Below are 15,507 nucleotides of genomic sequence, written 5' to 3'. Positions count from 1 at the left end.
ACAATTTGAAATGTGGACTCCGTCAGACCACAGAACACTTTTCCACTTTGTATCAGTCCATCTTAGATGAGCTCGGGCCCAGCGAAAGCCGACGGCGTTTCTGGGTGTTGTTGATAAACGGTTTTTCGCCTTGCATAGGAGAGTTTTAACTTGCACTTACAGATGTAGCGACCAACTGTAGTTACGGACAGTGGGTTTCTGAAGTGTTCCTGAGCCCATGTGGTGATATCCTTTACACACTGATGTCGCTTGTTGATGCAGTACAGCCTAAGGCAGGGGTCGGCAACCCAAAAACGTTGAAAGAGCCACATTGGACCAAAAATACAAAATAAAAATCTGTCTGGAGCCGCAAAAAATAAAAAGCCTTTTATAAGTAATATAATGAAGGCAACACATGATGTACGTCTATATTAGCTAAATTAGCCTACTATCAAAATGACTATGTGTCGGAGGCTGACACAAATCTTCGCTGACAGAAATTTTGACATCGGAAAACATTAATCAAATGCAGGCTTCTTAGAAGGAGAGATAATTCCTGGAAATGACGGGCTCAGAATGGCCAAATGTATACCGTATTTTCCACACTATAAGGTGCACCTAAAAACCACAAATTTTCTCAAAAGCTGACAGTGCGCCTTATAACCCGGTGCGCTTTATATATGGATTAATATTAAGATTCATTTTCATAAAGTTTCGGTCTCGCAACTACGGTAAACAGCCGCCATCTTTTTTCCCCGTAGAAGAGGAAGTGCTTCTTCTTCTACGCAAGCAACCGCCAAGGTAAGCACCCGCCCCCATAGAACAGGAAGCGCTTCTTCTTCTACTGTAAGCAACCACCCACCCGCGTAGAAGAAGAAAAAGCGCGCGAATATTACGTTTCATTTCCTTTGTGTGTTTACATCTGTAAAGACCACAAAATGGCTCCTACTAAGCGACAGGTTTCCGGTTCTTGAAAAGACGCAATCCCTCCATCCGCACACGGATTACTATTTCACAGCAACTGCCTAAAGACTTTCAAGAAAAGCTGGCTACTTTCCGTGCATATTGTAAAAACAAGATAGCTGAAAAAAAGATCCGGCCAGAGAACATTATCAACATGGACGAGGTTCCACTGACTTTTGATATTCCTGTGAACCGCACTGTGGATACAACGGGAGCACGTACGGTGAATATTCGCACCACAGGGAATGAGAAGTCATCCTTCACTGTGGTTCTAGCTTGCCATGCTAATGGCCAGAAACTTCCACCCATGGTGATATTCAAAAGGAAGACCTTGCCAAAAGAGACCTTTCCAGCCGGCGTCATCATAAAAGCTAACTCGAAGGGATGGATGAAGAAAAGATGAGCGAGTGGTTAAGGTAAGTTTAAGTTTACGCGAAGAGGCCGGGTGGCTTTTTTCACGCAGCTCCGTCCATGTTGATATACGACTCCGTGCGCGCCCACATCACGCTGGTTTTTAATATATTATTAAAGTTTGACTGACCTATCTGACTGTTTTTTTGACATTCCCTTTAGCGCAGTTAGATGCGGCTTATAACACGGGGCGGCTTATAGGTGGACAAAGTTTTGAAATATGCCGTTCATTGAAGGCGCGGCTTATAACCCAGGGCGCCTTATGGTGCGGAAAATACGGTAGATGTGTGTGTCCAAGTTAAAGGAAATGGCGGGCTGTCTTCTTCTAATGGATTTATAACAATCTATGCAAGCTGAGTTACGTTTGCTGTGGTCTGGAACAACATGGCACACAAACAACTATCAGAAATGCAGCCAATATTACATAAAGATAATGTGTCATGAGAAATGTAGATATAAATTAAATACACAGAGGACATAGGAAATTAAAGGAGCTCAAATATACCTACAAGTGAGGCATAATGATGCAATACGTACATAAAGCTAGCCTAAATAGCATGTTAGCATCGATTAGCTCGCAGTCATGACCAAATATGCTTGATAAGCGCTCCACGCGAGTCAATAACATCAACGAAGTTCACCTTTGTGCATTCGCGCACAGCATAAAACATTTGGTGGACAAAAAAAAAGACAAAGAATGGGTGGCATGAAACACGTCTTTCTCTGGCATCGTTGAAGAAAGTTATACATGTAAACAAACTACGGTGAGTTCAAGGATCACCAAAAATTAGTAGGACGAAACGGAGCTCGCCAAATACTCTCATCAGAGAAGCATGTTTGTAACAATTAGGGAGGTTTGTGTCATGTTGTCCTTCTATAGAAACCCTATTAAAACAAAAATATATTCCCCCCCTACCCCCATCTTTTTCTTTTTTCATACATTTTTGAAAAAGTTCCAGGGAGCCACTAGGGCGGCACTAAAGAGCCGCAGGTTGCAGACCCCTGGCCTAAGGGATCAAAGGTCACGGGCTTAGCTGCTTACGTGCAGTGATTTCTCCAGATTCTCTGAACCCTTTGATGATATTACGGACCGTAGATGGTGAAATCCCTAAATTCCTTGCAATAGCTGGTTGAGAAAGGTTTTTCTTAAACTGTTCAACAATTTGCTCACGCATTTGTTGACAAAGTGGTGACCCTCGCCCCCATCCTTGTTTGTGAATGACTGAGCATTTCATGGAATCTACTTTTATACCCAATCATGGCACCCACCTGTTCCCAATTTGCCTGGGATGTTCCAAATAAGTGTTTGATGAGCATTCCTCAACTTTATCAGTATTTATTGCCACCTTTCCCAACTTCTCTGTCACGTGTTGCTGGCATCAAATTCTAAAGTTAATGATTATTTGTAAAAAAAAAAAAAAAATGTTTATTAGTTTGAACATCAAATATGTTGTCTTTGTAGCATATTCAACTGAATATGGGTTGAAAATGATTTGCAAATCATTGTATTCCGTTTATATTTACATCTAACACAATTTCCCAACTCATATGGAAACGGGGTTTGTAATACTACGTACAAAAAGCTCCGCCGCAGTGACGAAAACACATTTCAGCCAACAGGAGACAAAGGCAGCAAACTTAGCTTAACTGAACGTAGCTAACGTTAGAGCACGTTTGTTTTGGCCATTTTTGGCGTTGTATCCTCAATTGTTACAAAGATGCAACATTACTTGACCAATGAGTGGTACAAAGGGTGCAGCTGCCACTGAGTGATACATACAGGTAAAAGCCAGTAAATTAGAATATTTTGAAAAACTTGATTTATTTCAGTAATTGCATTCAAAAGGTGTAACTTGTACATTATATTTATTCATTGCACACAGACTGATGCATTCAAATGTTTATTTCATTTAATTTTGATGATTTGAAGTGGCAACAAATGAAAATCCAAAATTCCGTGTGTCACAAAATTAGAATATTACTTAAGGCTAATACAAAAAAGGGATTTTTAGAAATGTTGGCCAACTGAAAAGTATGAAAATGAAAAATATGAGCATGTACAATACTCAATACTTGGTTGGAGCTCCTTTTGCCTCAATTACTGCGTTAATGCGGCGTGGCATGGAGTCGATGAGTTTCTGGCACTGCTCAGGTGTTATGAGAGCCCAGGTTGCTCTGATAGTGGCCTTCAACTCTTCTGCGTTTTTGGGTCTGGCATTCTGCATCTTCCTTTTCACAATACCCCACAGATTTTCTATGGGGCTAAGGTCAGGGGAGTTGGCGGGCCAATTTAGAACAGAAATACCATGGTCCGTAAACCAGGCACGGGTAGATTTTGCGCTGTGTGCAGGCGCCAAGTCCTGTTGGAACTTGAAATCTCCATCTCCATAGAGCAGGTCAGCAGCAGGAAGCATGAAGTGCTCTAAAACTTGCTGGTAGACGGCTGCGTTGACCCTGGATCTCAGGAAACAGAGTGGACCGACACCAGCAGATGACATGGCACCCCAAACCATCACCCAACCATGCAAATTTTGCATTTCCTTTGGAAATCGAGGTCCCAGAGTCTGGAGGAAGACAGGAGAGGCACAGGATCCACGTTGCCTGAAGTCTAGTGTAAAGTTTCCACCATCAGTGATGGTTTGGGGTGCCATGTCATCTGCTGGTGTCGGTCCACTGTGTTTCCTGAGATCCAGGGTCAACGCAGCCGTCTACCAGCAAGTTTTAGAGCACTTCATGCTTCCTGCTGCTGACCTGCTCTATGGAGATGGAGATTTCAAGTTCCAACAGGACTTGGCGCCTGCACACAGCGCAAAATCTACCCGTGCCTGGTTTACGGACCATGGTATTTCTGTTCTAAATTGGCCCGCCAACTCCCCTGACCTTAGCCCCATAGAAAATCTGTGGGGTATTGTGAAAAGGAAGATGCAGAATGCCAGACCCAAAAACGCAGAAGAGTTGAAGGCCACTATCAGAGCAACCTGGGCTCTCATAACACCTGAGCAGTGCCAGAAACTCATCGACTCCATGCCACGCCGCATTAACGCAGTAATTGAGGCAAAAGGAGCTCCAACCAAGTATTGAGTATTGTACATGCTCATATTTTTCATTTTCATACTTTTCAGTTGGCCAACATTTCTAAAAATCCCTTTTTTGTATTAGCCTTAAGTAATATTCTAATTTTGTGACACACGGAATTTTGGATTTTCATTTGTTGCCACTTCAAATCATCAAAATTAAATGAAATAAACATTTGAATGCATCAGTCTGTGTGCAATGAATAAATATAATGTACAAGTTACACCTTTTGAATGCAATTACTGAAATAAATCAAGTTTTTCAAAATATTCTAATTTACTGGCTTTTACCTGTACACTATATTGCCACAAGTATTTGGCCACCCATCCAAATGATGAGAATCAGGTGTTCTAATCACTTGGCCCGGCCACAGGTGTATCAAATCAAGCACTTAGGCATGGAGACTGTTTCTACAAACATTTGTGAAAGAACGGGCCGCTCTCAGTGATTTCCAGCGTGGAACGGTCATAGGATGCCACCTGTGCAACAAATCCAGTCTTGAAATGTCCTCGCTCCTAAACATTCCAAAGTCAACTGTCGGCTTTATTATAAGAAAATGGAAGAGTTTGGGAACAACAGCAACTCAGCCACCAAGTGGTAGGCCACGTAAACTGACAGAGAGGGGTCAGTGGATACTGAAGCGCATAGTGCAAAGACTTTCTGCACGGTCAGTTGCGACAGAGCTCCAAACTTCGTGTCACCTTCCAATTAGCCCACGTACAGTACGCAGAGAGCTTCGTGGAATGGGTTTCCATGGCCGAGCAGCTGAATCTAAGCCATACATCAGCAAGTCCAATGCAAAGCGTGGGATGCAGTGGTGTAAAGCACGTCACCACTGGACTCTAGAGCGGTGGAGACGCCTTCTCTGGACTGATGGATCACGCTTTTCCATCTGGCAATCTAAATAACGAGTCTGGGTTTGGAGGTTGCCAGGAGAACGCTACATTTCGAACTGCATTGTGCCGAGTGTGAAATTTGGTGGAAGAGGGTTTATGGTGTGGGGTTGTTTTTCAGGAGTTGGGCTTGGCCCCTTAGTTCCAGTGAAAGGAACTTTGAATGCTCCAGGATACCAAAACATTTTTGGACAATTCCATGCTCCCAACCTTGTGGGAACAGTTTGGAGCGGGGCCCCTTCCTCTTCCAACATGACTGTGCACCAGTGCACAGAGCAAGGTCTATAAAGACATGGATGACAGAGTCTGGTGTGGATGAACTTGACTGGCCCGCACAGAGTCCTGACCTGAACCCGATAGAACACCTTTGGGATGAATTAGAACGGAGACTGAGAGCCAGGCCTTTTTAGTGTGTGACCTCACCAATGCGCTTTTGGAAGAATGGTGGAAAATTCCTATAAACACACTCCGCAACCTTGTGGACAGCCTTCCCAGAAGAGTTGAAGCTGTAATAGCTGCAAAAGGTGGACCCACATCATAATAATAATAATAATAACTGGGATTTATATAGCGCTTTTCTAAGTACCCAAAGTCGCTTTACATGTAGAACCCATCATTCATTCACACCTGGTGGTGGTAAGCTACTTTCATAGCCACAGCTGCCCTGGGGTAGACTGACGGAAGCGTGGCTGCAATTTGCGCCAACGGCCCCTCCGACCACCACCTATCATTCATCATTCAGTTCACCGGTGTGAGTGGCACCGGGGGCAAAGGGTGAAGTGTCCGGCCCAAGGACACAACGGCAGCGATTTTGGATGGTAAGAGGCGGGGAGCGAACCTGCAACCCTCAGGTTTCTGGCACGGTTGCTCTACCCACTACGCCATGCCACCCTAAATGGCGGGCTGTCTTCTTCTAATGGATTTATAACAATCTATGCAAGCTGAGTTACGTTTGCTGTGGTCTGGAACAACATGGCACACAAACAACTATCAGAAATGCAGCCAATATTACATAAAGATAATGTGTCATGAGAAATGTAGATATAAATTAAATACACAGAGGACATAGGAAATTAAAGGAGCTCAAATATACCTACAAGTGAGGCATAATGATGCAATACGTACATAAAGCTAGCCTAAAATAGCATGTTAGCATCGATTAGCTCGCAGTCATGACCGAATATGCGTGATAAGCGCTCCACGCGAGTCAATAACATCAACGAAGTTCACCTTTGTGCATTCACGCACAGCATAAAACATTTGGTGGACAAAAAAAAGACAAAGAATGGGTGGCATGAAACACGTCTTTCTCTGGCATCGTTGAAGAAAGTTATACATGTAAACAAACTACGGTGAGTTCAAGGATCACCAAAAATTAGTAGGACAAAACGGAGCTCGCCAAATACTCTCATCAGAGAAGCATGTTTAATAAAAACAATGGGATTTGTAACAATTAGGGAGGTTTGTGTCATGTTTGTCCTCCTATAGAAACCCTATTAAAACAAAAATATATTTCCCCCCTACCCCCATCTTTTTCTTTTTTCATACATTTTTGAAAAAGTTCCAGGGAGCCACTAGGGCGGCACTAAAGAGCCGCAGGTTGCAGACCCCTGGCCTAAGGGATGGAAGGTCACGGGCTTAGCTGCTTACGTGCAGTGATTTCTCCAGATTCTCTGAACCCTTTGATGATATTACGGACCGTAGATGGTGAAATCCCTAAATTCCTTGCAATAGCTGGTTGAGAAAGGTTGTTCTTAAACTGTTCAACAATTTGCTCACGCATTTGTTGACAAAGTGGTGACCCTCGCCCCCATCCTTGTTTGTGAATGACTGAGCATTTCATGGGATCTACTTTTATACCCAATCATGGCACCCACCTGTTCCCAATTTGCCTGTTCACCTGTGGGATGTTCCAAATAAGTGTTTGATGAGCATTCCTCAACTTTATCAGTATTTATTGCCACCTTTCCCAACTTCTTTGTCACGTGTTGCTGGCATCAAATTCTAAAGTTAATGATTATTTGCAAAAAAAAACCATCAAATATGTTGTCTTTGTAGCATATTCAACTGAATATGGGTTGAAAATGATTTGCAAATCATTGTATTCCGTTTATATTTACATCTAACACAATTTCCCAACTCATGGAAACGGGGTTTGTAAATAAATGATTTATATGAATGTTATATGCTTTCAACGTCTTTACAATCCCTCCACACACTCCTCACAGCTTTCACACACACATAAAAACACTTCCAATACCCCAAAAAGGTAATTCAGTTGATGCAGTAAGTGAACTGCAAAGTGGCAAGGGAACACTGTATAGAACACCTGCTTCTATATGTCAATAGTTATGGCTACTATTAGACAATAAAACAACGTTTTACCTTTCCTTATGTTTCTGTAGCTTGTCCTCTCTGGCCTGATTCTTCATCTGCTGCACCTCGATGGAGTCGGGCCTACGTCGGCCTATGTAGTGATCGTGGTTGCCTATGCACAGCTGCAGGATGCGTTTGTTTATGCGCAGTCTCGGCGAATAGAACACAAAGTCCTGCAAATTTGAGAGTGAGAACACATAAATGAGCCTGTTCTCGCAAGAACTTAGTATAAGATTTTGCACTAATAATGTAGTTATTTTTTTAAGTGGTACAGCTGCAAATAACAGGACATGGCAGTTTGAGTGTAGCATGCGTATTGACGCTGGAGTCGCACACAGGGTTGCAAAGTTGGAAACTTTCCATGGGAATTAATGGGAATAAACATTGAATGCAACATGCTGGACCTTGCAGCATGATTATTAGCTAAAACAACCTGATTTAATGGAAATTCGGTAGAATTTCAACCCTGCACTGTGCATTCCTCCATCACATGCACAGATCATTCCCAGCATGCTACACACTACAGCAGGGCTATTGGGGCCACACTAGTATTTGAGCCCAAGGACTTCATCCAGTCAGGTAAGTTTTGTTGATATTACTGGGGTAAATATATATGATCTATGGCAGGGGTGCTCACACTTTTTCTGCAGGCGAGCTACTTTTCAATTGATCAAGTCGTGGGGATCTACCTCATTCATATATATCATTTATATTTACTTATTTATGAAATATATGTTTTTGTTAATAAGTTAAAGGTGTTTAATGATAATGCAAGCATGTTTAACACATATAGTTAATATTGTTAATAAATTAAAGGTGTTTAAAGATAATGCAAGCATGTTTAATACATATAGTTAATATTGTTAACAAGTTAAAGGTGTTTAAAGATAATGCAAGCATGTTTAACACATATAGTTAATATTGTTAATAAATTAAAGGTGTTTAATGATAATGCAATCATGTTTAACACATAGTTAATATTGTTGATAAATTAAAGGTGTTTAATGATAATACAAGAATGTTTAATACATATAGTTAATATTGTTAATAAATTAAAGGTGTTTAATGATAATACAAGAATGTTTAATACATATAGTTAATATTGTTAATAAATTAAAGGTGTTTAATGATAATACAAGTATGTTTAATACATATAGTTAATATTGTTAACAAGTTAAAGGTGTTTAATGATAATACAAGCATGTTTAATACATATAGTTAATATTATTAATAAGTTAAAGGTGTTTAAAGATAATACAAGCATGTTTAACACATATAGTTAATATTGTTAATAAATTAAAGGTGTTTAAAGATAATGCAAGCATGTTTAATACATATAGTTAATATTGTTAACAAGTTAAAGGTGTTTAAAGATAATGCAAGCATGTTTAATACATATAGTTAATATTATTAATAAGTTAAAGGTGTTTAAAGATAATACAAGCATGTTTAACACATAGTTAATATTATTAATAAGTTAAAGGTGTTTAAAGATAATACAAGCATGTTTAACACATATAGTTAATATTGTTGACAAGTTAAAGGTGTTTAAAGATAATACAAGCATGTTTAACACATATAGATTCCTTTCTTTCATGAAGACAAGAATATAAGTTGGTGTATTACCTGATTCTGATGACTTGCATTGATTGGAATCAGACAGTGGTGCTAAAAACGTCCGCATTTTCGAATGGAGGAGAAAAAAAGTCCTCCTTTCTGTCCAATACCACATGAAAGTGGTTGGTTTTTGGCATCTTATTTGTCCAGCTTCCGTACTCCTTTGTATGCACTTTACAAGAAATACATTGTCGGCAAACTCCGTAGCTTGCTAGCTTGTGCACGCCAGCTTTCTGAGACTCGTTTTGTTAGCGCAACTGTGCAACTGTGCAGTCGGTCTTTGGAGTTTTGACGACAGGTACGGCGCCAGAGTCCTGTTGAAATAAAGTGTTTCTCGCCTTCCAGTCGGTCATTTTAATGAGCTGGCAGCAGCCAGCGTCATCTCAGAAGACCCTCGGGTGCCGTGAATGTCAATCAAGTGACGAAAGTGACGTCATAGTGAAGATTTATGATCGCTCATTTTTAGGACTATTTTTTTAATGCCTGGCTGGTGATCGACTGACACACCCTCCGAGATCGACCGGTAGCTCGCGATCGACGTAATGAGCACCCCTGATCTATGGTATTTAAGTTTAATAGAGGTGTAATTGGCTTTTCTTTCTTGCCTCTGGTGAGGGCGGTTCCAACTCCCCCTCCCTCTGTTGCGAGTTTGTGGTGATTAAATGTAACGTGTTTATGTGTGAATTGCAAATGAGGTTTTTTTCCCTTGGACTCAGTCTGGACCCCCTCACGTGGGTCCGGCCTTTGACTGATATTTTTTTACTCTTCCCCCCCTTTCCCAATATCATCTTTTTCCCACCTTTTTTTTTAAGGAGCGCCGTAAAAATGGCTGCTCCGTCGGCGGTCGCGTCTTGTCTCCCTGTAACGTATGTCTGCTCTTAGTGGGACTGTGCCGAAAATGTACTTTTCAGTTCTCATGTGTCTTGTGCATGTTAAGAATTGACAATAAATCATCTTGAATCTTGAATCTTTTGGGGCCAATATCTCTAGCTAGTAGAGATATGCGGTTGGCGGACACAACCGCGGAGTCCGCGGATTATCCGCGGGTCGGGCGGTTGAAATAAAAAAAAATTTGATTTTATCCGCGGGTCGGGTCGGGCGGTTGAAATAAAAAAAAATTAGATTTTAAATAGATTCAGGCGGGTGGCAGTTAAACCAATTCGGAAATATATATACATAGTTAAATGTTGTTACCCACATACGAAAAACGAGCAGGCACCTGCAGCATATGCCACAACAGAACAAGAAAAAAAAAAGAGATGGCAACGCCGGCAGCAAACGTGGTACGCGACAAACTAAAAAAGGGAATACTAAAGACCAGGGGGAAAAAAGGCCAGAAAAGTTCAGCGTGGACTCGTTTTTATGAGGTTGTAAATCAGGATGATAGTAATGCTGGCTACGTGATTTGCAAGAGCTGCGACGCTGTTTATGTCTACGACAGTCACAAAACCGGGACATCTAACATGGTGCATCACATTTGTGCAAAACCCCGAACCTCCACAAACACCCTGAGCATGAGCAGTTTCGTCCGCCGTGATCCCAGAAGAGTGCCACAGGATGTTAAAACAAGATAGAACGCAGCTGACTGCAGCAGTTTGAGTGGCGCGAGCGCGCTTGGAGGTGCGCTCAGCGCGGCTCCCAGATGATTGCGCACTGGTGTGCGTCTGGGCCGTGACAGCGTGGCACGCATTGAATGTCTCTGCTGCATTGGATCAGTCTCCTTTCTTTAACAGGCAAAAGCTTTATAACCTCACTAATGCCTTGCATCGTCTATATTAGATATATAACAACGGGCGGGTGGCGGATGGCGGGCGGGTGCGGTTTTGATTAAATGTTAGTTCGGGTGGATGGCGGATGGTTGACGACTTTTGTGATGCGGTTGCGGATGAAATAATTGCCTATCCGCGCATCTCTAGTAGCTAGCTAGGTTTATGTACCACCACGGTCTCATAATGAACCGAAAATATTTCACCGTTAGCCGTGATGCTAATTTTCTCTATGTTAAATCTAACTCATTTATGCTAACAACGTTAGCGATCCGAATTGACCTTTTTTGTGATGTGTAAAGTTCAACTAGCAAATACTAAATCAAAAGGTGTAGTTTTCTCTGCCTTCTGTTCTGCTACCCATTATGTTGTCATACAAGAATGTAGGTTATAGTTTGATTTAGCATGCTGATTGTGTGTTCATTTATTCATCTAGCCTATTTCTATTCATTTGTGCATTCGTAAAATATTTTTAAAGACTACTCCAATTGTTTAGCTGACTATTTATATCTGTGTGTGGCATTGCATTAGTGTTTTACAAGAATAAATAAATACAAACAGAATAATGCCACGTACACCATCTGATGTGTGGAGACTTTTCACCCCAACCAATGTAGGCGGAAAGGCGGTGTACATTTGCAAATACTGTGCATAGAGCTACGTCAAAAATGCCACAAGATGCAGCAGCATATAGACAAGTGCCCAATAATATATCATTATTGTAATTCCCCATTCATTCCCATATACGGTGTCCAACTTTGAATAATCAAAAAATGGTCAATATTTCCAAACTTCCCGAGCTTAACTTCCCGTGGTAAATTTCCACCCCTAGTCGCACATGTGCAAGTTGCTGGAAAATGTTTGCCCTTTCTACAACTTCTTGTGTACGTCATGTTCAAATAAATATAGATTAAGAAAGTTATGGGATGCCATAAGAGTTCAGTACGTACAGTACGGGCCAAAAATTTGGACACATTCAATGGGTTTTCTTTATTTTCATGACTATTTACATTGTAGATTGTCACATCAAAACTATGAATGAACACATGTGGAGTTATGTACTTAACAAAAAAAAGGGGAAATAACTGAAAACATTTTGTATATTCTAGTTTCTTCAAAAATAGCCACCCTTTGCTCTGATTACTGCTTTGCACACTCTTGGCATTCTCTCGATGAGCTTCAAGAGGTAGCCACCATCGAGAGAATCCAGAATCGAGAAAGTTATTTCACCTTTTTTTGTTAAGTACATAACTCCACATGTGTTCATTCATAGTCTTGATGTGACAATCTACAATGTAAATAGTCATGACTAGAAAGAATACGCATTGAATGAGAAGGTGTGTCCAAACTTTTGGCATGTACTGTACCTCGGTTTAGGTTTTGTGTAAACACATTTCATTATTTTTCAAATAAATCCTAATAGGATTTCCTCTCTTTAAGAAGGGGAACCGGAGGGTGTGTTCTAACTATCGTGGGATCACACTCCTCAGCCTTCCCGGTAAGGTCTATTCAGGTGTACTGGAGAGGAGGCTACGCCGGATAGTCGAACCTCGGATTCAGGAGGAACAGTGTGGTTTTCGTCCTGGTCGTGGAACTGTGGACCAGCTCTATACTCTCGGCAGGGTCCTTGAGGGTGCATGGGAGTTTGCCCAACCAGTCTACATGTGCTTTGTGGACTTGGAGAAGGCATTCGACCGTGTCCCTCGGGAAGTCCTGTGGGGAGTGCTCAGAGAGTATGGGGTATCGGACTGTCTGATTGTGGCAGTCCGCTCCCTGTATGATCAGTGCCAGAGCTTGGTCCGCATTGCCGGTAGTAAGTCGGACACGTTTCCAGTGAGGGTTGGACTCCGCCAAGGCTGCCCTTTGTCACCCATTCTGTTCATAACTTTTATGGACAGAATTTCTAGGCGGAGTCAAGGCGTTGAGGGGATCTGGTTTGGTGGCTGCAGGATTAGGTCTCTGCTTTTTGCAGATGATGTGGTCCTGATGGCTTCATCTGGCCAGGATCTTCAGCTCTCACTGGATCGGTCCGCAGCCGAGTGTGAAGCGACTGGGATGAGAATCAGCACCTCCAAGTCCGAGTCCATGGTTCTCGCCCGGAAAAGGGTGGAGTGCCATCTCCGGGTTGGGGAAGAGATCTTGCCCCAAGTGGAGGAGTTCAAGTACCTCGGAGTCTTGTTCACGAGTGAGGGAAGAGTGGATCGTGAGATCGACAGGCGGATCGGTGCGGCGTCTTCAGTAATGCGGACGCTGTATCGATCCGTTGTGGTGAAGAAGGAGCTGAGCCGGAAGGCAAAGCTCTCAATTTACCGGTCGATCTACGTTCTGTCGGAGGCAGATATTTACATATATCCGAATTTAAGTGTTACTTCTTTTATTTCATAGTCATATTTGAAAACAGCTCGTGTTTTTCCATTTGTTCTCTTTCTGTTTGTCTGCAAGTAAACTGTGTGTGTTAACCTTGAAGCTTTGGAATGTTAGAAAGAGCGATAATGGGCATTTGTTTTGGCTAGAGAGACATGACTGCCTGCGACTTAAGAGGGGAGAGGGTTTGGTCGGGGGGAGCAGACCATCTTGGCGACGCAATTGAATGTTCTATGCTGGACTGGTCTGAATGTATATGCAAAGCTTTGCAAATATTTTACAAAATACCTATTCTGTCTCTGGTGGTTTTTCAACTCAAGCTTTAAGTGTCGTAAAGAGCTCGGGAGCGACTTGTGACTTGAATTCCCTGGGAGGAACAACTGGTCCAAAACGCAACAATTCCCATCCTCACCTATGGTCATGAGCTTTGGGTTATGACCGAAAGGACAAGATCACGGGTACAAGCGGCCGAAATGAGTTTCCTCCGCCGGGTGGCGGGGCTCTCCCTTAGAGATAGGGTGAGAAGCTCTGTCATCCGGGGGGAGCTCAAAGTAAAGCCGCTGCTCCTCCACATGGAGAGGAGCCAGATGAGGTGGTTCGGGCATCTGGTCAGGATGCCACCCGAACGCCTCCCTAGGGAGGTGTTTAGGGCACGTCCGACCGGTAGGAGGCCGCGGGAAGACCCAGGACACGTTGGGAAGACTATGTCTCCCGGCTGGCCTGGGAACGCCTCGGGGTCCCACAGGAAGAGCTGGACGAAGTGGCTGGGGAGAGGGAAGTCTGGGCTTCGCTGCTTAGGCTGCTGCCCCCGCGACCCGACCTCGGATAAGCGGAAGAAGATGGATGGATGAATCCTAATAAAACACAAACAACTAGCAGGCAATTCTCCAAAACATCCAACTTTCCAATAGAATTATAGTGGATCTCGGTATATTCGCAATTTCAGAATTTGTGACCTCGCAAAAGCACAGAATTTTGGGTACATTTAAAAAAAAGATATATTTCTAATTGATTTATGTTTTATTCCCCAGAGAACACATCACCATTATTGTTGTGTATTGGTCATTCTTATTGGTGTCCTAAGTAGATATTTTTATGACCGTTAATTACTTGCATTTATTTAGTTGCAATTCGCCAATATATGGACTGGCTCCGTATAGTCCAAATAAATCAAAAAATATTGCATTTTGCATATAAAAGTGCTAATCAAGTATTGGCACACCTTATTAATAAGCAGACAGTCAATACGATGGATCTGTGCCGTTTTTTAAATGGGTGAATTTTGGCGAATTAAACGCCTTTCTAATATTCGCTCTCGGAGCGATGACGTCACAACGTGGCGTCACATCGGGAAGCAATTCGCCATTTTCTCAAACACCGAGTCAAATCAGCTCTGTTATTTTCCGTTTTTTCCCACTGTTTTCCGTAACTTGGAGACATCATGCCTCGTCGGTGTGTTGTCGGAGGGTGTAACAACACGAACAGGGACGGATTCAAGTTGCACCAGTGGCCCAAAGATGCCAAAGTGGCAAGAAATTGGACGTTTGTTCCGCACACTTTACCGACGAAAGCTATGCTACGACAGAGATGGCAAGAATGTGTGGATATCCTGCGACACTCAAAGCAGATGCATTTCCAACCATAAAGTCAAAGAAATCTGCCGGCAGACCCCCATTGAATCTGCCGGAGTGTGTGAGCAATTCAGGGACAAAGGACCTCGGTAGCACGGCAAGCAATGGCTCACACCGTCCCTTATGCCACCGAAGATGATCAAGAGAAGAATATCGACCCTAGCTTCCCTGGCCCTGCTGACATCAACTCCAAAACTGGACAGATCAGCTTTCAGGAAAAGAGCGCGGATGAGGGTATGTCTACAGAATATATTAATTGATGAAAATTGGGCTGTCTGCACTCTCAAAGTGGATGTTGTTGCCAAATGTATTTCATATGCTGTAAACCTAGTTCATAGTTGTTAGTTTCCTTTAATGCCAAACAAACACATACCAATCGTTGGTTAGAAGGCGATCGCCGAATTCGTCCTCGCTTTCTCCCGTGTCGCTGGC

General features: G+C 42.5%; 1 protein-coding gene across 1 annotated transcript in view; it reads right to left on the bottom strand.

Moving 5' to 3' along the window:
• Window positions 1-15,507, bottom strand: part of ezrb (ezrin b) — a 168,276-nt gene that overhangs the window by 28,785 nt on the left and 123,984 nt on the right. The window contains exon 8 of the mRNA XM_061986985.2: window positions 7,707-7,870. Within this exon, the coding sequence (XP_061842969.2) occupies window positions 7,707-7,870 (164 nt within the window). The remainder of the gene's footprint in view (window positions 1-7,706; window positions 7,871-15,507) is intronic.

This window comes from Nerophis lumbriciformis, linkage group LG26 (genome assembly GCF_033978685.3).
Source record: "Nerophis lumbriciformis linkage group LG26, RoL_Nlum_v2.1, whole genome shotgun sequence".
NCBI lineage: Eukaryota > Metazoa > Chordata > Actinopteri > Syngnathiformes > Syngnathidae > Nerophis > Nerophis lumbriciformis.
The sequence above is the reverse complement of the archived record's forward strand: the minus strand, read 5'-3'. Positions and strand labels throughout refer to the sequence as shown.